We start from the raw sequence: 27,195 nt of genomic DNA on the forward strand, positions 1-27,195 counted from the left end.
TGTGGGACAGATGAGAAGCTGCAGAGACCTCTGGTGTTAGGGGCGAGTTGTGCCACATAATGAAAGGAAGTTTGGAGCTATGTGCTTCTCCTGCTATGCCACATTTTTCATCGTGGGCTGATGGATGAAGTCACGGCCTGATGTTCTTCTCCATTTGCTGAATGTTTGCAGATTTCATTAAAAGCACCGTGTGTAGTATAAAACATATATAAGAACAGAATTTTCAAAGCAGAACGTGTAATTACAACAACTAAAAAAAAAAAAAAAGATGTTTTAGAAATAAAAAACAAAACTATTTCTCTGTGATGGGAAATGTTTTTGTGTATTTGTAACATCGTGTCGATCGGGGCTCGAGAATCTGCAGGATTTCATTCCAACGAGCATTTTACAGCAGCAGATTCTCCTCATTTGTTCCTCCTTCCTCTCCATGCTTGAGGTGCATGCGCAAATCAGTGTGAAACATGCTGCTGTAGTGTTTGATTAGACTGAAAACCTGCAGACGCTGAAGCCCCCCCATTGCTCATGAACACTTAACACTTCAACCAAAAGAAGGATTTTCCATTTTCAGGTTGCTTTATGTTAGAGAAAGAAAAATCCTCCCACAATAAAAAGAAAAAAAATTACATGTAAAAATGAATTTGACCAGCACACACATGTATTTGAAAACCTCTCAGGAGGGTTTTGGCCCCCTGATCGGGAAACACTAAGGTGTCAGGAATGTTGCAGGACAGTCGCACAGGTGTCAGGTGTGTTACCTATCGGCCGGTATTTCCTCTGAATTCCAGCAGAAGGGGGACACAGAAATAGGGTGCAACCTCTGGAAAAAAAAAAGAAGAAAAAAAGAGAGAAAGTAGTTACTATTGTGCTGCAGTCCTTTCACCAAGCGCCTCAGTAATCACCTGTCAAAAGAAACGGAAGGAATCTCCGCCTAATGACCCCGAGGCTTTAGAGATGAGCCCTGACGTCTGACCCTGATGTCTTGTTTTGTAAGCTAAGAGGCAAAGGGACTGCAAAGAACAGGAGGGGGTGTGGGGGGATGGGGGGGATGGGGGGGGGGGGGCGGAAAAGTCAAATACACTGCAGTATTCTCACCTTTTTTTACAAAGAGCACAGGCACACAAAAAGTCAGACATCTGCAGTTGTAAAAGGGGCCACATTGGCTTGTTTTGAATTTCAGGATATCCTACACTCACTGCAGGTGCAAATACATAGTAAAAAAAAAAAAAAAAAAGGATTCAGCATTCCTCATTATTTAAATAAACAACATCAAAAGGTGTATTTTTAACCAATACACTACCTCAGGTGCAGTTTAGGCCAATCACACCTAGGTCAGGCGAAAGGTCAGCTCGATTAACCAGAGCTGCACCTCTTAGTCGTCTGTTTAAAAAAAAAAAACAATTAAGAGGAAAATCACACCCGTCTCCCTAAACGCTGCATCTCCTGTCGCCTGAGTCAGCAGAGAGGAGACTTCAGGATGAGAGCAGGAATCCGCTGTGAAAAACAAGCGTCTCTCCAGAGGAGCAGAGGGCTGCGAGGTGAGGAGGAGGAGGAGGAAGAGGAGGAAGAGGAGGAAGGAGCCGATTGATCCCTGCTGCTGCAAAGGTGTCAGAAAATGACTTGGTTAAATCATTATTATTTGGATACTTGTTTTTCTGTGGTATATGATTCTCTTTGTTTCCTCGGCGATGGCACTACAAACTACGCAGGCTTTATTGTCGTGTGGAGTTGAGTGATAAATCATGCGGTGAAGTCACAGCTGTCACATTGCATCAGTTTCAGTCAAGCGGCAGAATCACAAATCACAAGCTAATTAATGATGAAAGATTGTCATTTAAAAACACTTTTGAATATCACTGTCACAACAATTTCTAAATAATTCAGCTCACTATGGATCATTGGTAATATTTGAGCACAATTCAAAACTTTAGATATATGTATATTATTGATTTATAATGCATTAGATACCAGGTTATATTTCTTCTACCAAAATATACAGAATATTGAAATCAATTGGTTTAAACTAAAAGACAAATAAAGCATCCATCATTTTCCATCAACATGATAAAACTGGTGTTTATTGGGATTAAAACTGGCCTCATTATGCATACACATGTTATGAATAAGCTAATTATTGCCATTGTAAAGTGAAATATTTCAAGTCCATTTAAAAAGTGAATCATTATTTCCACAGACGGAAACATTTCTGATGTGCTTTATGCGATGGAGCATCATGGTGTTTTATGAATGAGCTTTTGTTTTTATTTGTTTCACCCAGCATCCTCCACTGAACCTGCGTGTGGCTTCTTGTCAAAATCACACCAAATCGCAGCCTACCGTGCTACGTTACCGCGGCGACCTGCAAACATACTAATCACACAGATCACAACAAAAGATAATTCATGTGGACAAAAAAAAAAAATTATATAAATCAAGTGCAAATACAAACAGAGAGACAGAGCAGGATTCTTAATGTAATGAACAAAATACAACTTAGTCCAGGTTAAGACTTTAAAAGTATCCCTGCTAAATTTATTTATATTCTTTTTTTCACAAATTTATTTCATTATTGTTGGATTATAATGTAAACGATGAATCTTTTCATTTGGCACCAAACTTGAAAAAAAAAAACACATTACATCGCCTCAACTTTGATTCCAACTAGAAGCAGCCAATAGCAGCATATACTGTACGGGGGTTTGAAGCTAATCAATTAAGGTCATTTTCACCATTTGACTTGGTAGTAAAAAAGTAAAAGTCACAATACAATGCTGAATGGAATTTCTCATTTATCAGGAACTATAAGAAAACCAGGCAGTGTATCTTAAGTGCAAAGTTAGTTTAAGTATAATGATTAGTTTAACAAGCTCTTAAAAGATAATAGTAATGGTAATTTCTTCATTTGTTAAATTAGTGGTTCCAGTTTAGGGGCTAGGACCCCTACAACAAGAGGTAAACTTAATGGGCTGCATGATGATGGCCCAGGTAGGAAATATTAAATTGTTGTAAAGGAAAAGATTTAAAAAAAACAAAAAAAATACAATGTTTGCTTCTTTTCTTGTGAAATAACAAAGAGAGAGGAAATCACTCTTTCATTGAAATGCTCACAACTTACATTATAGACATGATATTAGGTAATTATAGACTTTAGGTAACAAGGAGATATAGCTTCATATTAATGTCACAAGCAAAACGGAAACACTGAATTAAAGGTGCAGTGTGTAGAATTTATATGATCAGGTGGAACAGATTTGGCAGAAATGGAATATAATATTCATTAATATGTTTTAATTATTGTATAATCACCTGAAAATAAGAAAAATGAGCCCTTTATATCTACTGAGGGAGCAGATCCTCTTCCACAGAGCTCATCATGTTGCACCGCCATGTTTCTACGGTAGCCCTGAATGGACAAAACAAACACCAACTCTAGAGAGGGGCCGTACGCATTTGTTCACAAGTTTCGCTGCTGCCGTAGATTCTCCTACATGCTTGGAAGAGGAGGGGGGGAGGGGTATTCAGTTGGTCGCAATCTGCAATCTGCAATCTCACCACTAGATGTCTCTAAATCCTACACACTGCTCCTTTAAATTATCAACATTCATTAAAATATATTTAAGTAATTTATCCCAATTTCATTCACAGTATTTATACACGGGGTTTAGACAACAACTACAATCACTTAGACCTAAAAACACAGTTTAGGTCTTCATTGGTCTCAAATGTTGGTCCTTATTTGAAATATATCCCCAGAAATCCTACGTAAACTCATAGTACATTAATTCATTTAGCTAAAAAAAGAGAAAAGGGCTTGATCTGAGAGGGACAAATGCAATTTGAATAGACCCGAGGATAATTAGTCTCAGTTTGAAATGTGTTTGACCTGGACAGACCAAATTGAGAGAGAACACCTCACCACAGTCAAAGTCATAGAAAATTATTTTGTTCACATACTTCAAAGATTAATTTAGAGGAATAATTGAAAGTCCTGTTTTCACCACGTGGACCAAAAATAAAAGATTCTGCAGCCAACTGGGTGACAGATTGAACATAATCTAACCAGTTTAACATCAATGAATCAAACTCTAAAAAAAGGTAATTGTCATATTTTCTCCCACGGTGATGATGCCGTACCACATGATCAGAGCTAATGACGAATACCTTCAGATCCATTCAACGTGTATATCTACTACCACTACATTTACCATAATCCATTTTCTCTGGCAGCTTCACAGGGCTTGAACCACGATGAGCCAGCAGGTCATATCTTCATGTGTCGGGGCAGTAGAGATCATTTAAAGCCCTTTATTGTATGTCAGAATCTTACAATCTGTTGCCATGGCGATCTCCGGCTCTAGCTGATTCACGCCGATCTGTGGGAAAATCAAAGCAGAACAAAAAGGTCAATAATAGCAAATGGAAATATTGGCACCGGCTGACAGATATAGCACATTTCCATACATACAGTACGTGCATGCCAAAGCCTACACATGCATACATAATTAATTACATTAACCGACACTTAAAGATTTAAAGCTGTTTCATTTGTAACTAAATAATTCTTAAAGGCTGTAAACGTTCTGTATTTACCGCTAATGTGTAAAAAGAGCCAATTTGGCAGATTAAAGTCTAATTTGAGGTTTGCATCTCCTAATATTTGAACCAGAGACAGATGGCTGTCGGAGTTGGAGGCAGAATCCTAATCAGACATCTTGGTAGGTGTGAAATGGGGAAGTGGGACAAATTGAGAAGACGGGGGGTCCAGGGGAGCGGGGCATTCATGTTGCTTTTTGGGGAGTTTTTTTTTTTTTTTCATCTGCTATCCTTGCAAAAGTGCAAAAGGGAGTTGTGAGAGAAAAACAGGCCCCTCCATGGAACGGGTGGCAGCTTTTCACAGGACTGTTGGCGGCACATATGTCTGAAGTTTTTCGCCATATGGCTGTCTGAGCTATTTCCAGTGGTAATTAAATCCTAAACATTTTAAAGCCAGAACTGGTTGGCTTGTGTCAGAAAGTCACTTGGCAGAAAGGAGACAAAGAGAGAGAGAGAGAGAGATGGAGTGAAAAACAAAATCATGCCACAGCCACTTAATGAGTAGAACTACAAATACCGAGGCGAGAAGGCTAAAGTTAGATCTCAGCGTGCTAGCTTGGATAGCAGCAATGAATGAAGGCAATAGAGGCTCTGGGCAAGCTCCTAACAGGGCAGGTTAAGTCTCAGAGGGAAACGGCTCATTAAGAGGGCGGCTCTGTGAAGCTCAATGGGTAACGTTAAAGAGGTCAGGAGCAGTCGGTCATCAGCATCAGTCACTGGAACTGAGTCATGGCAGGCCTGAGAGCAAAGCAGATATTCAATAGCTTCAGGAGCCGAAGAAGCAACAACAAACAATTCACAGAAGTAGCTCTTTAACAACTTAAATCATTATTTTAAGACTGATTCTCCTCTGAGTGTCACCATTGTAATTATCACCATCACAGTGGGTGTCACAATTAATTTATTCCAATTTGTTCTAAGATGTAATATCATTGTCATTATTGCTGCTCCTCAATCCAACTGATACAACACAACACTCATTTAATCTGCACCTTAAAGTTCAACCTATACCAAGCTCATGAAAGCTTTTGCATTTGCTTATTTAGTGACTAAAAAAAGCAACAGCTGTTTGTAATGAATCAGGAAATAGATTATAGCTGCACAAAAAGCAGGAAAAGAGCGTTACTATAATATACAGCGTGGCTATAATGAACTTTCTTTCATCGTCAACTCGAAGGAGAAACATTTTAAGAAGAATTACCTCTGACATCTGTGGAAAGAGGCTGATGGCGAGAGGCAGCGCCAGACCGAAGGCAGCGAGGCACACCAGGCTGTGGACAGGCAGGACGAGCCTCCGCCGTCTCTGCAGGAGAGGAAGTCTGGTGGGACGAGGAGGAGAAAGAAATACAGCCATTATTTATACTAAATTGAATGTGTAGGTGACTGGTGGTGGCACTGGAGAAGAGATTTATCATCCACAACATTAAAATTAGACATAATAAAGGAACAGTATAGGATCTCGGGAAAAGTTCAATTTACGGTCAGCTGCACATATAGGCAACGACTCACTAATTTTCAAGACCATTAATCAAGGCAGACATACAGCTTAAAAAACAAAAGCTTTCAGGGGCTTTTTCCAGTGTTAAGATGCTATTAATACAAGTGAACCCTGGTAATACGCTCAATTTGCCAAAAATAGTTTTAGAAGTCAGGTGTGGCCACTGGCAGAACATGTTGCATCTGAGCAAAGTGTGTCCAGAAAAATCAAACACACCAGAAGAGCCCTACAGATTTTTCAATACAGGTGAGTTAAAAAAAATCTGATATCTACATTGCAGCTGATAATGTTATATATATACAGAATATTTACATAAACACCTTTATTTTCCTTTTTCTGTGACAAAGATGATAAAGATGATAAAGTATAGTTCAATTATAAACTTTATTATATTAAATGACATCAGTTCACAGTAAATTTCACTGGGGATTTAATAATTATACATAACTATGAATTTTTAAAAAACAGGACAAAAAATAAATAAATTCAAAAACATCAAAAAAAAAAGGGATCAAATATACATTAAATCTGGCCTATAATTAAAAAATACATATCAAATAACATATATCCTCACATCTGTGTTATATCTGGATTTGCTTGGCCTCTACACCACCAGTCAGTCAGTAAATTGTCATTGACACCTCAAAGTCAGTATTTCTCTAGCTCGAGGTGATTTTGCAGAAATAAATGTCACAGCAACAGGACATGACGTCAGACATACGATAGGAATGTTCCTCCACATTATTAACCGGTAATGTGAGAAAAAGTCATACGGTGCCCCGTGGTGTCTCGGAAATGGTACATTCCTCAGATGTGGGTCTGTACAGCTCAAGGTTTGTTTTTAGAAAAGAATTTGAGAAGGTTGCAAAATAAATAAATATATATAATGGCAAAGACAACTTCCAATGAAATGTACCTTTAGACTTTAGTACAAACCTATCTCAAAGCAAGTGAGCTCTCTTTAAAGACTTTCACTCAATAAGCAACAATTGAATCAGCAGGAAATTATTTAATAACCATTTTAAACTATGAAAGTCCTTAAAATCCCAGTTTAGAGGTTTTTTTGCCAAATTACCTAGAAAGAAAGATCATAAAGTTTTGCTTTTCTACTTAATTTTACATGATTTGTTCTATGCGTTGACTTAACCCTTTGGTCCGTATAAATCTGACGAGAGAGACATTTTAAAGGAGGTTTTACAGATCTATATCTAGAAATATATATTCTGGTCTCCTCCCTCCTCGCTGCCCTCTGTAGGATAATCCCCTCTTCAGTGTGTGGGACAGCGAACTCAGCAGGAGCTTGAGAAAGAGCCGCTCCTCCACCAGCGACGCCTCTCCCCCTAACGAGGAGAGCTACTGCCTAATGAGGGAGCTCATTAACACATATGGCTGCCATGGTTTAATTAGGCTACACACACACACACACACACACACACACACACACACACACACACACACACACACACACAATAAAAATGTGCAGATACACATCTTAGCGGGAACTGCATTACAAAGAGAAAAGTCAATGGGAGAAAGTTGTGAGGTATGTGATGTGTGAGCGGTGAGGTTTAAGCACATGTAAGTTTGATATTATACAAAAGTAATAACACAATTTGGTGCACCTGTATTGACACACATGAACCTCTGATGCCGTGACTGAGCCGAATTGTCATCATGAATAAATCAACTGATAGACTATAACTGCTGACTTGTGTTGAGCTGAAGACAAATACAATAATATGCCAAAAGAAAACACTTCATTTTTCAAGTTTAAAGAGCAATAGTGGTCATAAAAGCTTGTGTGAGTCTCTGATAACAACAAAAGGTGGAAATCTATCGAATATCTCTATTGAATATGATGACTCGTATGTTATGTGGATGAGAACAGTTAAACTATCGACCAGGAAAATCATTTCTATACCAACAGCTCCTGAAGAAGGTGATTCAAATGTGAAGTGCAAAAATCAGGAGGTGAAAAGGAAGGGAGGAAGGAAGGATGGAAGGGAGAGAAGGAAAGACGGAAGGAAAGGAGGGAGGAAGGAAGGGAGGGAGGAAAGGATATAAGGAAGGAAAGGAGGGAGGAAGAAAGGGAGGAAAGGAAGGAAGGGAGGAGAGGAAAGAAGAAAGGAAGGGAGGTAGGAGGGAGGGAGAGAGAGAGAGAGAAAGGAAAAGAGGAAGGGAGGAAGGAACGAAAGAAGGAAGGAAGGAAGGAGGGAGGTAGGAAGAAAGGTGGATGAAGGAAGGAAAGAAGGAGGGAGGAAGGAAGGGAGGAGGGAAGGAAAGAAGGAACAGTCAAAACAGACAGGGTCAATTTGACCCGGGAAAATGACACAAAGGTTAATATAACGATTTTCCATTGTGGGACTAATAAAGGAAAATCTTATCTGAGAGAAAAAGACGTTATTTAAATGTTGTGGTTGTTATAGAGACGAGTTCTTTTCAGTGTTTGAAGAGCGAGTTCGGAGCGTCTCTCCTTATTTACTGATGCAACATTAAAGTTCCCCCCTGCAGAGTTTATGGTTAATAAGAGTACAGAGCGATGTTGTTGAGTGAGCTACAGTTTTGTTATGCATTTGCAAGAGAGCAACACGATACATGTTCCTGCTGAATGTCTACCACCAATTTACAGGAAGTAAACCACAGACTGACGTAATGTGCCAGCAAAGGAGACGACGAAGAAAACACGGATTTAAACAATGCAGGATTTAAAAGATATCTTTAAAAATGTGTTATGAGGAAGATAAACCATTCGACACATTTATTATTTGTTAAGCTTTGATTCATAGAGTTTAAGTATTTGTTTGTTCACAGTTAAATTTGGAGTGTTTTGGGGGTTTTCTGATACATTATTAAACCAAAAGAAGAAGAAATAGCAACTACAATCTAAACTGAGCTCATGGTTGATCACGCTTTTGTCCCCTTACTCATCCACAGTGCTATTAGTTAGGCTTTTTTCTCACACTCACACACACACACACACACACACAGACAGGTATACCCATCAGGCTGTACGTGATCACAGCTCTACCTCCAAAGATTAAAATCCTTAATGCACACAGAAGAATTTGATAGGTGGAGTTTGGGAGCAACAGCTTGTACTTCTACTAAGAGATAAATAGGATCTCACACTTTTCTGAATTTACAGTATTATACATGTTTCTGGGGTCTGATTAAGGACTTAATTGTAATTTTTCTGGTGTTGAATTTACTGGATTTGACAAAAAAAACCAAAAAAAAACCAGACCTTTCTTAATTTTTCTCAATTTTCTATATCATGATATATATTCTAATAGCTATATAACATAAAATAAACACTGTGATACAAGATTCTTTCCATATTGACCCCTAGCCCTCTTTTATAAAGCTGTTTATTGAGATCTTCAGTGCAGGTAGACACTCACACACACAATAAATAAATAAATAAATAAATAGATCTCTTGAATACAATTATGAGTTTATAACCTCTCACTTCCAACCAAAGCGCATGAAGGTTAGAAACCTGCTGTCACTGCCTTAAATCAGCTCTCAGCAGTGTAATCCATCATTGAGGGGCCGACCAGGCACCCATCTCTGTCCCCTTGTTCTCGCTCCATTGAGAGCCAGTGAAGGCGAGCTGACATCGAGGATAGCTGAGGACTACTCACCTGCAGCCACAAACTTACAACCCTCTTCTCTCTCTCCCTCTCTCTAACACACACACACACACACACACACACACACACACACTGCTTCTTTCTCCTCCTCCCTCCCCCCGCTCCCCGCTCCCCCGCTCCCGTTCAGTCATTCAGCTGCCAGGAATCCCAAACACACCTGGGCAGCCGGCCTGCGCTGCCTGAGCCCGCCTGCTCGGAGCGGTCGGGACAAGTGCTGTCAAGGATTTACAAAGATGGCTGCATTCCTTGACACACCGCAAGGCACTGCCAGGCCATCGATCACAAGACGTCCATATAAACATGTTACATCATTAAGGCATCATTACAGTCATATCACACAACGCTGAATCATAGCGCTGGGAAAGGTTCACTGACTCTGTGGGCTTATTAAACAATAGCAATGGCAATGATGAAGGAAACGGAGCTTCTTAAATACTGTAAGTTTTATTATTCATGTATTAATTAGAAGTCATTTTCATTTTTTTTTAATTACTCTAAGTTGTTTTATATGACTTTTATTGCTGCCATGAAAGCAATAATTCATTTTTTTATTCTTCTAAATCACATTGTCACTTTTGAGTACCGATGCAAGCAATGACTCGAATTATGCTGAGTTGATGAAATCTTTGAAACAACTCAAGTCTCTCTTTCCTGTTAACAGACTGAAAGAGTAACAAAAACACTGAGAGCTGAATGGATGAACGAAAAGGGCGCCACCTACAGAAACTCAAACTCTATCAGCAGAAATCTCCCACTGAAAAGTAGATGGCTTAACATTTCAGGAGGGAAACTAGACATCCTGCGCTGTCTTTCTAAGCGGTGGAGCAGCTGTGGATTAAAGCAAAAGTAGCTCCATCTCTCTGCTACTTCTGCTGTTGTTTATTAACCACAATCTTTACTGGATGTCTCTATTTTTCTTGCTACACAACAGAAATCTACAGCAGTGATATCAAATCAAGGAAAACCAACCTATGTTAAAAACAGCTTTAAAATCTAGGCTGAACAGTCAGGAAATAGTAGTAAAGGTTATTTCACTGAGGTTAAACTGAGGTTGCCTTCCATCACTAAAGCTTCATCACCTCCAAAGAGCTCGTCAAGAGTGTTAGTGTCAGGATACTGGATTTTATATATCTCTGTCTATCTATTTCTGATCAGTGATAATTGTATATTGGCTGACAGTTAAGTTTTTTGATGTGTGATTTAAAGTTAGAAAATAATCTTGTTTCTAAATGACTTCAAAACATATATTATAGCATTTCTACTCTGGATTTTCAGCTGATTGATAAGATAATAATAGTCACTATATATCGGTCCAGCTAAATTATCAGTCTGACTCTAATACTGTTTCTATGTAAAAACTAAATAAGAGTATTTCTGAGGTTAAACTGAGGTTGCCTTCCATCTCTAAAGCTTTATCGCCTCCAAAGAGCTTGTCAAAAGTGTTAGTGTCAGATTTTGCTCATTGTTTATAGCCTGCCCTATACTGGATTTTATATATCTCTATATCTCTTTTTATATATCTCTCTCTATCTTTCTCTGATTATCAGTGATAATTGACAGTGAAGTTTTTTGATGTGTGATTTAGAGTTGCAAAATAATCTTGTCGATACTCTGACTGTTTCTAAATGACTTCAAACATATTTTATAACATTTCTATTCTGGATTTTCAGCTGATTGATAAGCTAATAATAGTCAATATATCGCTCTAGCTAAATTATCAGTATGTAAAAACTAAATAAGCTCATTCAGTTTGTGATTTTTAAGGAGTATTTCTTACTTTTCCAGTGCAGCCATGATGATGGGAGGCAGCACCAGGATCGGCATGGGCATGACTACTCTGGTCAGTGCCGTCTCCAGAAGTGCCTGTCATCAAAAAATCAAAATAATTACATTTTCAAAAGATTTCTGTTTTCTGACTCATTTCAATCTTCTTCATATTGAACTCATTATTTACAATTAAAGCTAAGTTGCATTTTCACTGATTAACAACTAAACAGCACATGATGAATTTACACCAGCGACATACATGCCTGGCAGCCACTTTGGACGTTCCCACCACGTTCCCGTTGTCGTCGAGCACGCTGATGCCCTCCGACAGCTCCGAGTGTCTCATGAGCACCACGTTGCAGACATTTGCACTCGCTGCGGAGAGGTGAGAATATGTATATAAAGCTGAAAGTGAAGTGTCTCACCTCTAGGAATTCAACATATTTTATTATCTCACAAATGGGCAAGTTGTTTTCACCCTCTGGCCGGGGTGCGAGATCAGAGAGGGGGTTTAGTGCCTTGCTCAAGGGTGCTGGGGCAGGTATGGATAGTAAGGATGTGGAATATGCAGTTAATTACTTTTCACAAAGTAATTACGCTATTTCATGATCTCGCCGTCACATTTTTTTTTTTTTGCATTTGCGGTAATTGTGAAGTAATTATTCAGAAATCAAGACAAAACGTTCTGGCAATATTTTGATCTGATGAAATAATTATTCTTTAGCCAAGAGGAAATGGGCTCGACAGCTTACAGAACAATTATTTGTTATGCCGAGATCCCAAAAATAACACGACAAGCTGTTCTCTTGTGATCACGAACAAACCTGCTATGATGGGATCAAATATTTTTAGCCACACTAGCTTGCATTGCTCCATGAATAGTCTGTAACAACTACTGAATGGTTTCCAGTCCAATCCTGAGCCGAGATGGTTCATGACTCCCAGAGGATGAATCCTAGTGAAGCCTTAACTCTTCCTCTATAGCGCTACTATTTAATATGTATCATTGGTGGGGAGGGGGGGGGGGGGGTGGTCACTCTATTTAGGTATGCATTTATGTTATATTGTAATTGTAATTGGTTGTATTTATTTTAACATGGACCCCAGGAAGAGTAGCTGTTGCCTGGGTAACAGCTAATGGGGATCCAAATAAACTAAACTAAACTAAACCATGAGGTTGACTTTTGTAATATTTTTATTGATGCCTTAACTTTTTATCTACCACAGTAATCAGCTCAGAATTGAACTTTGCCCTTTACTTTAGTTTACGACCAAATAACCATAAAACAAATGAGTTTAGTGCTGATTAGTAAATGTCAGCATGTTTCCATCATCACATCATAGCTTACTGACATTAGCTCATACAGACTCATAGAGCTGCTACCTGCAAACTCTCAGCTCTGTTCCAAATATATTTTGGATCACGAGGAAAAAAAATTGCTGAAAAATCACCTTTGTTCACATCCTCCTATAAAGACACTATAATTATAATAATAATAATGAAAAGTTGATTCCTTCTTTTTTTGATGCAGCTCAGGTTTTTTGTTGAAGCTGCTCGTTTCCTCTCTGTGTACGTGTGTACCTTTGTGTGTGCATGGATGTGTGAATGTGTGCTGAATGCTGGCAACCAACAGCGTACCTCCCCGGTGAGTGTGTGTGTGTGTGTGTGTGTGTGTGTTACTGTATTTGGGGAGGGAGGGTGTTTGTTTTTCTGTTTTTCCTCTCCTCCTCCTCATCTTTTGAACATTTCATTGACTCAGTTATTATTATTCTTTGTATATCTCCTTTTTTGCTGTGTCTGTTTATAAGTTGTTCTTCTGATTGTTCAATACAAACATGATGAAATGATGAAAAGTGAAATAATGATTATTTTCAGTATTGATTAATCTGTCAATCATTTTCTCCATCAATCAAATTCATTGTTTGTGCCATAAAATGTCAGAAAATGCTGAAAAATGTTGATCATTGTTTCCCAAAGCCGTCCTCAAATATCTTCAGTTTACTGTCATAGAAACCAGAAAATATTCACATTATTTTCTCACAATGATAAATAGATCATTAAAATAATTGGTGATAGTAATTTAATAGTTTGTAATCGATTAATCGTCTTACCGCTGCAAATATAAAGTGATTTAAAGCATTTACACAGATTTGACGGCCACTGAATGTCCTTCTGACAGATGTTTGCTTTACTCACTGATACCTGAACGCAGCACATCATCGCTGTGTCATTTGTGTCATAATCCACAAAATTGAACGCCACGCCGCCGACACGGGCGACACTCAAATCAGCAGCAGACAAGGTGACTGATAGGTCGACCGGCAGCAGTGTTGTTACCCCGTGATTTATTCACGAAAGCCAAAATGAACACAAATGTATGTTAATATAGATAGACCTTTCTCCTTGACTCTAATAGGAATAAGAAAAAACTCATTTTAGAGAGTTTAGTGGTGGCGCCGCAAGCCTTTTTAATTTAAGACAACAGCATACAGAGTTATCTTTATTAAGGGCTGCAGGGCTGGCAGGTCGCTTTGTGAGGGGAATTCAATTGACTGAGTAAATAGCTCTTTTTACCTACAAGGGATTTTTTTCCTCCAGACCAATTAATAGAGGGACAGATAGCAGAATTTTGGCAAGGAATAACAAAAACTACAGCAAACAGATCAAATTTAAAAAAAAAAAAAAACTGTTTAAAATGAAATTAATAAAGGCATCAAAGTAATTATAAATAGATGATTTTAATGTCTGCACAGCTAAACGCTAAAATATGTGGCCATAATTTGTAATTATTGGAAATAATTACATTTATATGCATTCTAATTGTCATCTAATAACTAGTGGTACAATCACGGAAATGCATACAAGAACTTTTTTGCGTAATTAATTCCTAAATATCACGAATAATGATGAATATTTTCAAAAGACAACAAATTAATTATCCACACAAATTTCTGGCGGCGTGGCTCTCTCCCTCCAGTTAAAGTCTTCATAATCTAATTGAATGACAGGCCGCTGCTTGATTAGGTTATTACAAATAAATCTAGCCTTAAGTAAGCAAACAAAATCAAGCGGGTGAAAATTCAAACAGCACTTTGCTTTTTTGCTCGCTTCAATTAGCCATTTTAATTACCTTTTATATGAGCTTACCAAAACAACAACAGCAACAACAATGAACAAACAGAAATCAGGTAAATGAGGCCTTGACATAGACGCCACTTTAGGGGTAATTACCCAATTTGTTTGCGGCAGTAGAGTTCTAACGAGCAGCCAATTACCAGGCAAAGGCTGCGCTGTAGAAACCTGTTGATTTAATTAGAAGAACCGCCATGGTAAGGAAAGGGGCGGGGGGGGGGAGAAGGCAAACAATTTAATTATGAGCCAGCAGCCCGGGGCATTCTGGGACATGGGTCTATACCCCTGGGTGTGACTGTGTGTTTGCGGGAGAGTGGCATGAAAACGGGCTTTGTGGCGACACACACGTCTAACAAAGCGAGCTCATAACACATCTCTCACCCTGCAGAGAGGCAAGCGGACTGAGAGGAGGGAGCAGAATGAAGAGAGTCGCCAGGCTGCTTTTTGGCTCTCGTACAGCGATTTACAACGATCACAGAGCGGATGTAAAAAAGAAAGACACAACATTTATCAGCACGAACAGACGAGGCTGAGCTGTATCTGGAGATTAATGCTCAGTTTCTTTGTTCTTTGTTTTATATTCTTACATTTTGTAAATCATGAAGAGAGAACAAGCATTTATTTATTTAACTCTACTTGCTAATGTTTGTGAAGTATAATGAAACTGTGATATTTAGGACAAACATCGAGCGTCTCCAGAGATTTAACCTAATCATCATTTTGTTGATGAATGAATTTCATCTAGCGCCACCAGCAGGTCACTTGTCCAACCAACACTTTAGTTCATATTACTGATCAAAGTCTCACATAGTTTGATCATTTGATTGATAGTTTAATTGATGCAATATTAATAAAGCTTGCTTAACACTATCATGTCCTATTAATAAGCTAATTGTAAGTGAAAGGTTAATTAAAATGAGCGTGAAATTTCACTCCTGAATCTAGAAACGAGCTCACCAAATCATTTAGACTCAATCTAAAGTTGGCTGAAAGATGGTGAATGAACCTTTAATTTTAAATAATGCATTAAACACCAACCTCCAATAGTTTATTTGTTAATTATAAGCATTCTTACTTTAGCTAATGCAGTTTGAGCTTCGGTATATAATTTCTTTGCAGGTGGATAACAACCTCAAAAACAGAGCCATGTAGTGTTTCTCAGAGCTTTTTAAACATACCCACTGCTGGGAAGGGGATGAACCTCTGCACCAAAAGCCTGGTGGTTGGGCTGAAGCTGCTGGCTTTCTGGATTAACACATTGAGCCCGACCTGAGGGGAAAACCAGACACAAATAGTACAAACAAATCTGTCATTGAGTCTGATCTGAAATCCTTTTAAACTTCAAATGTCATAAATGGTTTGATTAGCAGGAGAGTGACTTTTTTTTTTTTTACAGCTATGTGCATAACCAATTAAATAATGTGACTTTGCTATATTTTAATACACTTGAGAGCCAAAGTCAAAATGTGCTCTCCGATAACACGCCACCACTCCACTCCAGCCGCCGGCTTTCCTCAGCCCGGCAGGGGTTCGTCACCAGAGCGGGTCGTTTAATTGGAGAGCTCGTGCCCCCCTCCTGGCCTGTCGTTCCGCCCTCCAGACACCCCGCGATTTTTTTTCTGTGCTTGTTGTCGTTGTCAAGCCTGAGGGCAGCAGCCGGATGAGCGCCCAGCGGGACCAGTAATTGGCTCGGTTTGAGCCCCGTGTCCACACTAAGGCTGTGTGTCAGGCAGGTGTGCGAACTTGTATTATACCTCTTGACATTTGAGTCTTTGATGACATAAATTTCAGAAAGAAAAAAAAAAGGATGAACTGATGCAGGTAATTTAACAAATGATATTAAAAAGGTTCATGCTTGGATTCTACTTCTTTATATTTGACAGAAGTTCTTGTCAAATCAATTAAAAATAATTGGTGTTTCACCTAGAAATGGATTTCTCAAGCAATATTGAAACCTCCACAATTGCCACTGAAGCCCAGATCAATAACATTTTTATTGGATTAACAGGGTGACTAGGAGTGAGGCTGCAAAATGCTACAGCTTGATTGCAGGTTGTGGGGAGAAACCTCCAGCTCTAATTGCAGTAGACCAAACTCCACTACCAGAGTGATAGGTTGTTAAGTGCCCAGTTTTAAAGACATAACAGATCAATAAGTGGCTCAGTTACTGTTACACGTTGATAACATCAAATCTTTTCAATCTCACGGCCTAGTCAGTCAGAGAGAAGAGGAAGCAGTTCAGTCGGCATTATGGGAACTCACCGCAATTGAGACTGCGCTGGTCACCGCTCCGAGGTATCCCTGGACGAATTTGGACACTGGAGCTGGCTAAAATGCCAAAAAAAGAATAAGTGTCAATTACAATACAAAAGCAGCTCATATGCATTTGTTTGAATTGGATTGGGTCATTTTATTGCAGTTTCAGTACCTTGGAGGCATTGCGGTTGCTGAAGTTAACACAAGCGTTGTGACTCTGGTTTAACCACTAAAAGAGGAGAGAGAGGGGAAAGTAGAGGGACTCGTTAGTAAATGTGCTGATATGTCTGTAAAGAGGTTTATCAGTTTGTGATGGCAGGTGGCATATTTAGGATTTTATTTGACTGTTATTTGTTTCTGATCCACAAATGAGACCATTAAGATTCATATTTGACACATCTGTTAATTCTCACTTTCTAACTTTTAATGCACTGCCTTCTTTATTAGATTAAACAGTTGAAAGCTCCAGAAAAGTTAGTGAATAAGCTTTAAGTAGAGTTTAGTTTCACATTTCAATGACAGAAATTTGACCACGATTCATAAAATAACTGTCTTAGTCTCTCACCAGTAGCATCTTTTTAATGAAAACTTAATTTCTCATATCCATATACAGCATGTATTACAATTAAGGTGTTGAATATCATTATCAGGTGGATGGAAATTGCTTTTTATTGCATTTTTATTGCCATATTTGTCATTTTGGCATCTTTCTATCTTATATTTTGATTTCAAAACATCTTACCAAAGGATTGCTGTTAAAAAATTATCAGTCTGGCTAACGCTAGTACATTCACATAAGTATTGATTAATGTGTGTTGTCCTTAAAAAGAAATAAATTACATGAAATTGATCATTTGATAGTATTACTGGTCAAAAAGCTGGTATGTACCTGCCAGAAGACAGTTGACATCAAGGTTTGATTTGGGAGAAGGAGGCCAACAACCTATAAAAAGATAAAAAAGTTTAAGTGAAATATTTATGTCATTGTACAGTTTATGTTGTGCAATATGCCAACAAACAATCTTTGTAGCTTTGGTATGAGTTTGGACTGATTAAATGAGTGACTTTGCATTGTTTAAATGTCTATAAATAAGTCTTACCACAGGTGTGCCAAATGGGATAAAACCTGTTAGGAGACAAAAGTTGATGTCATCACCACCACCATCATACGCTTTTAGGTTGTAATAGTTAAACTTCTAATTGTTATTAATTCAAATCAGTGTTAAGTGATTTTCTTCTTCACTGCTTTCTACAAGTCTCTCAGAAACACATCAGCTCTGTTTGTCTTAACTTGTGCGTTACTCTGTCCAGGTTACAAAGAGCAGTAGGAATATGTTTGAAGTATGTTGGTCCTTACACATTAATGCTGTCTTTTCCTCCCTCGTTCACTCTCTCTTTAACCCCCTGACACTTCAAAGTGAATTTGAAAAAAAAAAAAAGGTGCTTTGAGACTGGACCAAAATACTTATGTTTGCTTCTTCTGACGCCTCAAAAACCTCTCCGTCACTGTGGGAGCGAGCCTTTAATCAGCATCCAGCTGAGTGTGACCTTTTCCAGGCCTGAGACAACCTGAAGAGCCCCGTTGAGCCGTGACAGTTCCCAGGGTGAACGACGACGCCTCCATGTTGGACCATGTGACAAGCCCTGAGAACACCCCCCTCCCCCACCCCCAATGCGTCCACACCAACACACTGTACCTGACATCCGAAAGGGCATGAAGATCTTCTCCCCCGTGTCAGGGTGGACGATGGCCTGTAATAAGAGCGTAATGATTAAAGTGCAGAGTGATCTGGGCTGGTTCAGTTTAAAGTGAAGTAGTTTTCAGTGCTATTAAAAATGTATTAACATCAACTTGAATTGAGTGAAACCCAGGCGGGGAGCTCCGGTCCTCTGAAATGAGGCCAACGCAGAAGTAACTTAGAACTGCATTCTATCAAAAGGCCACCAGGGGGCGACCGTCTCTATACAAGTCAATGGAGAATTCACCAACTTCTCGCTTGATTTCTAACCTCAGTAAACGTTTTCAAAATGTGTTTATGGTCTCAATCGCTAGTTTAAAGCCTTCTTCAATGCAGTATGATGTTCATTTGTGAAATTTTGGCCTCCCTGATTTTATATTTGACGATAAAGCAGGGTATGCATTAGGGTGTGGCTATGTCGTGATTGACAGGTTGATTGCCCAATGTCCTCGAGATCCAGCCTTCGCAACCTCCCCGCTCCGCCCATGGCCATATAAGTAGAATCCGTGTTTTTATTTTTCCCAGCATGCACCTGGAATTTTCAAGATGGCGCTGCCTAGATTCGAAACTATTAGCTTCCGAGCAGCAGTGCACAAACCAATGGGTGACGTCATGGATGTTACGTCCATTTCTTCTATACAGTCTATGGTGAAACCCCTAAAAACAAGGTCAGATATTCACTAAACAGACAGGAGCAAAAAACCCACCATTAATGGAGTCGATTGTCTCAAAACTCTCAATCTACTGTATTAGCACTGATGAAAGTCTGACAGGTTATATAACTCATTTTAACCTCTTTTTTGGACAACAGAGCACTTTCATAGTCAAGTAAAGGTGTTAGCTACATGAATGGTTTTAGGTCATTTTTCTTCTGTTACGTATGCACCAAAGACAACAGCTTTCTGTTAACGCAGTATCCTCTCCATGATGAGATAAGACAGATAGAAATCTGTTTCCCCTTCTGCGTCTGTGGTGATAAGATCTACTACTTGGAGAAGAAGGGAAGGCATGTTGCTTCTACCTGACGCTCACGCAGCCACTCTTGAACTTGTGAAGGAACACGCATGAGGGTATTGTCAGCATACATGGAGTTTATGTCATAGGATATACACAGTCTGGTAAAATAGTCGACAACTTTGAAGATCAATTAACATGTGTAATACTTGGTAGCTACTATTAGCCTCACTGAAAACATAATGTGTTGAATCTGGATATAGTACATTAAAGTTGTGTGTCTGCACTAGCTGGATTAACCATTTTGGTGTCAAACAATACATATCATGTACCTGATGATGGCACTAGAGAAAACATTACAGCATGAGAGGGACATAACTCATTTTAAGGCAACCCATCCAGATATTGTGGAGTCATTTCATTCAAAACCACAAATGTAAACCTCATGGTGGCTCACAGGGTAAAATGAGAGGATCACCACAGTTATGGGATAACAGGGCTGGGGCATTATATTAGTATATTATATAGATATTGTGATATGAGACTAGATATTGTGGTTTTAAAGGCTGCATTATAGGAAAGTAGGAAATAGGAAATCTATCTATCTATCTAAGATGCATTTTAGTTTAGTGTTGGATACAATCTGAACAAAACAGAGATTCTGAGTTTTTTTTAAAGTGGGAATGTGGAAAAGAGTGAGAGATTACTCATTACATCATGTTACCTAAACATTTTCAATAATTAGCTGATATATTTAAGAAAATCTGAGATAACATTACCCACAGAGAGCTAAATTTCCCTCCATTACTAGAGATTTCATTTTTCACTAGAGATTCAATAAATACTTAATTGATTATTTAAAATAACTACAAGGTTTGTTGAGACGAGTGATACGCACCAGCCAAACAGAAGTCTAAGGTGTATAGTATTTATAGTCCACCGTGACAGAGATCCAACTCTGTGGTTATTTTTGAAGTCGAATTTGGTGCCATCTTGCAAGCGTCCCCTTTAAGCGTCTGTTAGCGAGCAGCCGAGCACACATTTGTCAAAGTTGCTTTCCCTGTTTCTACCAGATATCTTCACAATTTTAAAAACCGTCACATATTACTGTAAATTATTTTTCTGTCGCTTTAACCGAGTGCACCTGCAGTTCAGCGCCTGTCAGCCACCTTTCCAAGCTGACACATGCTGCTAATTGGCACGGGGAGTTTATATCACTCACCTGCTTCGCTGTTTGTGTAATTTCAATACAGTTAACGTTGATACCTTTTTTTTTTTCTTTTTTAAACTTAAACACATACTTTTGTCCCCTCAGCTGTATTTGCTGTGTAAACAAGTAAGTGTTGAGCTGAAGTGCAAAGAATGGTGTCAGATGTGTTTGCCAATCCACTGACACCATATGACAACAAACAGAAGTGATAAAGATAGTTTACGATTGCTATCTTTATGTGTTACTGATTGAGAGAGTCAGACAGTCAGAGGGAGTCAATGAAACAAAAAAAAATCTTACCTGCTTTATTTTCTGAGCCTTCCATAGCTGTAAAGATAAATAAAGCATATCTTCAATGAGAAAAACATTCATTTGTCAGTAGTGGAAAGTAGTCTAGTCAGCTGATTTCCTGTGTGTTATATTTGTAATATTGGAAATCAGAGGTAGTACACTGGACATCTAAAGTAAGTATGTCAAAAAGAGAGCATTTAAATGTGTATATAAGCCTTTTTTTGGCTATTTTTTAAACCTGTAGCTTGCTTTTCTTTTTTTTATAGATTTTATTTATGAGTTTTGCATTTTCACAACATGGAGAACAAAATAGACAGAGCGACACAACAAAACATAACATACTAAAATAATGGAGAAAAACAAACACACTGCCAGCTCACAGTAAAAATGCACATGCATGTCCGTAGGTTAATTGAGCGTCAGGGGTTAAGTTCATATAACTAAGACAGAGAGGTCAAGGAAGGTCAGGAAAAAAAAAGTTAATTAGAGCACATTACAATACAATACAATAACTCATCTGAAATCACCACACCAATGTCTTTTTCCCATGCCTCCCAAAGGTCAACAAATTGAAATTAAATGTTTGACAGTCAGTACTTTAGCCATAAGTTCATAAAAGTCATGTTGTTTGGGGATTACGTCAAAGAAAGGTAGAGATAGTCTAACAAAATTTCTAATTTGCAGGTACCGAAAGAAGTGACCAGGGGGGAGATTAAATGTCACCTGAAGTTGAGCAAAAGATGCGAAACGGCCAATATCAATATAAAGATCCTTGATAATTCGCAGGCCCTTATCTGACCACTGCCAAAAGACAGGATCCATGAGGTTTGGCTTAAAACATGGGGCATAGATGGATAAGTCAGGGAGGTTCAGCACACCTTTGATTTGCTTTAGGATCTTAAACGAGTTATGCAAAATAATGTAGCTTGCTTTTTTGACTTGTAAATGCTTCACACACACACCTGGTTCTGTCCAGCCAGAACGCAGCACAGTGTCCTTTTTCAAAAACAACACAGCAAGACAGAAAGCGTCCAGCCTTCTTACAACACTCATCAAAAGTGACTCCTAAAAGAAGTTTTTGTGTCTTTACCTGAGCATTTGTCACACCTGGAGGCAGAGTTCCTTGCTTGAAACGGTCAAGCAGCTCTACACACTCCTGGAGCCGTTTCTGATTTGAGAGAGGGGGGCAAAAAAAATAAAAAGGAGTGGATACAATGTAAAATCAAGTCAAAGAAGTTTGCCAAGACTGCTATTTTTTTCCTGTATGTAAGCCATATGTCTCGACGTGCGATAACTGTGTTTCACTAAAACTTTCATGCTGATTTTCGGTTGACAAATTAGTTTCCTAAAAGGTAATGAGCAGCGTTTTCTGTGGTGTGATCACTGTCTAATGCTGAGCAAAATACAAGGTCGTGTGGCTCGATTTGTTCTAATTAGCTTGCCATCTGTGTGTGCGTGTGTGTGTGTGTGTGTTCGTTCCTTTATCTGCATTTATGTGGGTGTGTATGAGGAAAATCCAGACCGTCCCTGTTCCACTCTCATCATTAGGGGCAAGTTGAGGCTATGCCTGGCCCAGTAGGGTGCAAGAGATATATGTGTGTGTGTGTGTGTGTGTGTGTGTGTGTGTGTGTGTGTGTGTGAGGCTGTGCACACTCTCCACACCTCACAGCTGCCCCACATGTCCACACCTCCTCACATCCCAGGAGCTACTGCCGCTATTACTGTCACCAAAGAGTCCGCTAACAGCTTCATTACCCAGAGCAGCAGAGCACTGATGACTCCATGAGCAGAATTACCAAAACACACCAAAGACCTGGGAAATGTTAGGAGGAACACGGCAGCCTAGCTTTGAAAGAAAAAAATGGCATAAGGAACCCCCAAGTATGTTAATAAGTTTTAAATGGTTTTAAATGGTTCGGCTCTGTGTTGTTTCTTGTAATGTGTGCTGCTAATCTGGAGAGTTTGACGTCAAGAGACCTTGTTAAATCCGCTCGGTGTGTAATTTTCTGCCACTAGGGGGTCTCGTAATCAGAACAAATAACAAAAGATGGAGTTTGATGATGTCTTTAAGTAGCGTGGGATCATGGGAGTTGTTGTTTTCATTGTCAGACAAACACTATTGTTGTCATTGCAATCAGCTTCTCCTGGTTAGGATTCCTTCAGGGTTTTTTAAATGTTTTTTGCTGAATTATGAACAGAGAGGTTTCCTCCTCTACAAAACAAAATGGACCTGGTGATGTTCATGTTAAAAAGTGTTATGCTGGATGTTCAAAGGGGCTGTGAGCCGAGCTGCCGCTAACATATTGCTACGCTTGTTTCTCTGATAACTTGAGATCCAGACATCCAATGACTAAACTCCTTCATCCTGTTATAAAGATCAACAACCAAGATTTAAAAAAATGCACCATAAAAATGTTGCTTAAAGCTGCAGTTTATGACAGCTTCTGGTGATAACAATTCCTGACGCATGCACAAAGAGGATATGACACTAGGCTTTATGCCGATCTGATCGGCTATATCGGATCGGCCGATATTTAGCATTTTATGCAATTTGTGAGATCGGCTGTAATGTCTTTAATTCGCTGATCCGATCAATGTCGTCATGTTGAAACTTGTTGTCATGCTCCCGTTGCATAGATTACAGATGGCTTATGTTTTATCTGTCTCATTTACTCTGAAGAAGTTCCACACAGACATGTTTGTTTGAATCCGACAGCTAGTTTTGAGCCCTATGATGGGTCCGATGTCACGGACAATAAAGTTTTTTGAATCTTGAATCATTAGCTGTCAAACAAACAAACAAACATGTGGGTGTTGTGGGCAGACAGATAAAACACACGCTATTTGCAATCTGTGCAACACTAAAGAACCTCGTGGGGAAGCATCTGCAAAATGTTTCAACACCACAAATGTACCTGGATAGAGAACACGAGGAGGAGCATGCCGAGTTTAAGAAATAGAGCGTGGACAAAGAAGACGTGATCGGATCGATGATCGGTTTGTTTAAACTCGCCCCAAAAATCCTGATCGTGTAAAGCCTATATGACACCACTGACAAGCGATAAAATGAAACAGGCCGTTACCTTGATTAATATCATGGATTTTTCTGGGTTTGAACATGTTGGAAACATTTTGGATAATGGAAGTACACAACTCACCAACATATATATAACACAAGTCTAGTTGTTTTTAGACATTTTAATAAGGAAAAGTTACATATTGCGCTTTTAAAAGTGTGACTCAGATGCAGCCGTGGCCTCTCACACTGTGAAGAGTGTTTCATCTGACATGAATGTGGAGCTTTGTACACACATTTCCAAATCAACCAGATTGATCATGAAAATCTGAAAACAGTTACTTTATAATTTTTTCAAACTTGATAGTTACAGAGCTGGTTTTAATGTTGATTTTCTACCAGCTCTGTATCTTTCATTGATACAGATTGCTCACTTCACACTCTGCTTGCAACTCTTTAAAAGCTGATTTGCAATAATTGTGTGTATTACAATTCATGGTTAAATCCTGTTTTTCACCTTTTCTCCTACTTATAGCTCTGATTCTTCTTCTTCTTAGTTCTTGGCTGTAAATTGTAATTCTGCTTCTCTACTTTTTAATTCAAAAAAGAGCAAAGCAGAACGTAATGTAAAAACTAAGCAACACCTTGGCTAAATATGTTTTCAAGGTGTATTTTCACTGTATTTTAATTGAGCTGAATCTGTGTTTTGTGTACCTCTGTCACGAAGAGAGTGCTGGGGTCAATCACATCCAGGAAGTGTCTGAACCGACCAAAAAATGTGTTCTGAGAGAGAAAGAGAAACATTAGTATAAAAGCCACATTGAACAAAAATGACAGAACATTTCATTTCAAACATTTATTTCTCATCTAAACTTATTAGTGAAGCATAAAGATCAGATATCAGAAGCACCGCTGGTTCTGAAGAGCTTTAATTAGCTTACTCAATCATTACTAAAAAACAAAAGTGCTCAGAAACTTTTAGAAAACGATACTTTAATGGTTGAATAAATTACATTTTTTTTGCAAAAATGTCAACAGCCAAATCCAATTCTGGATTGTTTCATTGAGCGAGAGTCGGAGATGTTCCAGCTGTCGCCCTGTAAACAGCGATATTACAGCGTGCCAGCTGTTTTAACACACCAGGTGGAGCCTCCTCATTAATACATCCTGCAAACTGTTTCCTATCTAGCGTCTTTTAGGGGCCCAAATCCACTCAAACCATTTGCAATTAACTTCTATAATGACTGTGCCAGAAATACCTTCTCGATCATTTATTCATAACTGAGCATAAGGTATAATTTCGGGGTACACAGCAACACAGCATGGCAGTTTGAAAACCACACATCCCTCCCCAACTCGGGTTTAATTACACTAACTGCTAATTTGGATGAAAATCTGGTATCTGACTCACTGCTGCACTGTGTGACTTCCTGAACATATGGATGGTTGGTAAAAACATAGAGTGGGCTAATAGTTTTTTAAAATCTAGAATTAATGATGTATTTATGAGTGCCACTCTCCAGTTTGACCAGTTTGAGCTGACACTGGTGAGAGTGGTCTTTCCTCCTCTCCAAGCTTAAAAGCAGCTTCATATGTGTCACTCAAACTGCACTGATGTGACTTATTTTAAATGTGATATTGATGATAAATTGTACCTTTTGTGGTTTAAGTGCTGAAACTGTTCTCATATGTGTTATTTTTGGTCTAATACTAAATTCATTATTACTCATTATTGACTCTATCCTTCCTAACTTTGTTCCATGTTTTTAATTTGTTTTGATAATTGTCTAATAATTTACACATTGACAAGAAGCACATAAGTACAGTTTTGATGTCCTTTTAGTTTACTTGAATATTTCTCATTGGTTTACATAAAGCAGTGTGTAGTCAGGCTCACATTTCAGATGTCAATGAATTGTTAACAGCTCCACCAAATAGTGATGTTTCCCTCTAAACTTCCCCTCCCATTAATCATCTCACCACCCCACATGTATCTGCTGGCCCTTTGGAGGGGCCCCACCCCTAGGTTGGGAACCACTGGACTAAACTAGCTAACTGCATATAAAGTAGTATAAACTAGCTAACTGTATATAAAGTAGTGTAAACTAGCTAACTGTATATAAAGTAGTATAAACTAGCTAACTGTATATAAAGTAGTATAAACTAGCTAACTGTATATAAAGTAGTGTAAACTAGCTAACTGTATATAAAGTAGTATAAACTAGCTAACTGTATATAAAGTAGTATAAACTAGCTAACTGTATATAAAGTAGTATAAACTAGCTAACTGTATATAAAGTAGTGTAAACTACTTCTACAGTAATACTGCATACCACATCACTCATAATACTGCAGTACTTTTACTGTAATACTTTACAACAAGCTGCTAATCAGTTAGTATTACTTCAGTAGGTTTTTATCATGCAGGTTCAGAGACAAACTCCACTCCACTCCATCTCTACTAAAAATGAGTTTTACTTTTATTCAGTGTTAGTATCTGAGCTGGAGCTTCGTGTGAACTAAAACAGACGGCAGCAGCCAACCTGTCACAACTTTATCAGCTTCACAGATAACTTGTCTACGGTTGTCTGTGCACATGTACTGAGAGGAGTTTCTGTTTTAGACATGAGTTGAGTTAAAATGAAAAGTACCTGATCGAAACGTGACTTGCCATACTGGAAGGTCGGATACTCAGACATGCTGCTGCACAAAAACACACGTCTTGCACTTTTTATCGAGTATAAAACAATGTTTACAAACAATTCACGACGCTACAGCTGCAGAGCTGCGCGGTCAACACTCACTCAGCTGTTTAGTAGCCGCGGTGCATCACGGGTAATGTAGTTGTTCCAGGCTGCTTTGGACAAACAGGATGTGGCTTGAAGCATTGGAGAGTTGACTACAATTCCCAGGAAGACATGCATTGTTTGCATTTTATCAAAAAAAAGGGGGTGAAGGTGCATCAGTTTGTTGTGTCACTATTAATAAAAGAGACATTAAAGAGTCTTCATGTTTATGGTAGGAGCACTGGAGGAAGCTGTTTGAGTTTAGAGAGGATAACATAGCCCCCTAGTGGTGGTTTCCAATT

The 27,195-nt window shown here is 38.7% G+C and overlaps 1 protein-coding gene across 1 annotated transcript; it reads right to left on the minus strand.

Annotated features, from left to right (window-relative positions):
• Window positions 1-3,503: 3,503 nt before the first annotated feature.
• Window positions 3,504-26,910, minus strand: sfxn5a (sideroflexin 5a). Its single transcript, XM_053335113.1, has 14 exons — window positions 26,759-26,910; window positions 24,822-24,890; window positions 22,182-22,259; window positions 21,101-21,127; window positions 18,595-18,649; window positions 17,998-18,023; window positions 17,787-17,840; window positions 17,070-17,126; window positions 16,904-16,969; window positions 15,820-15,910; window positions 11,768-11,883; window positions 11,519-11,604; window positions 5,792-5,909; window positions 3,504-4,370 (listed from the first exon to the last, which is right to left on the minus strand). The coding sequence occupies exons 1-14, from the start codon at window positions 26,804-26,806 to the stop codon at window positions 4,293-4,295; spliced, it is 969 nt and encodes a 322-aa protein (XP_053191088.1). The 5' UTR covers window positions 26,807-26,910; the 3' UTR covers window positions 3,504-4,292.
• Between the last annotated feature and the right edge of the window lie 285 nt (window positions 26,911-27,195).

Source organism: Scomber japonicus, chromosome 16 (assembly GCF_027409825.1).
Source record: "Scomber japonicus isolate fScoJap1 chromosome 16, fScoJap1.pri, whole genome shotgun sequence".
Lineage (NCBI taxonomy): Eukaryota > Metazoa > Chordata > Actinopteri > Scombriformes > Scombridae > Scomber > Scomber japonicus.

What these genes read in the sequence shown, in the direction of transcription:
- sfxn5a (XM_053335113.1), bottom strand. Translation starts at nt 26,806, where the DNA reads ATGTCTGAGTATCCGACCTTCCAGTATGGCAAGTCACGTTTCGATCAG. An exon ending in GCACTCTCTTCGTGACAGAG is followed by an intron (nt 22,260 to 24,821) that starts GTACACAAAACA and finishes CTCTCAAATCAG; the next exon opens with AAACGGCTCCAGGAGTGTGT. An exon ending in CCAGCGCAGTCTCAATTGCG is followed by an intron (nt 15,911 to 16,903) that starts GTGAGTTCCCAT and finishes TTTTCCCCTCAG; the next exon opens with GTCGGGCTCAATGTGTTAAT.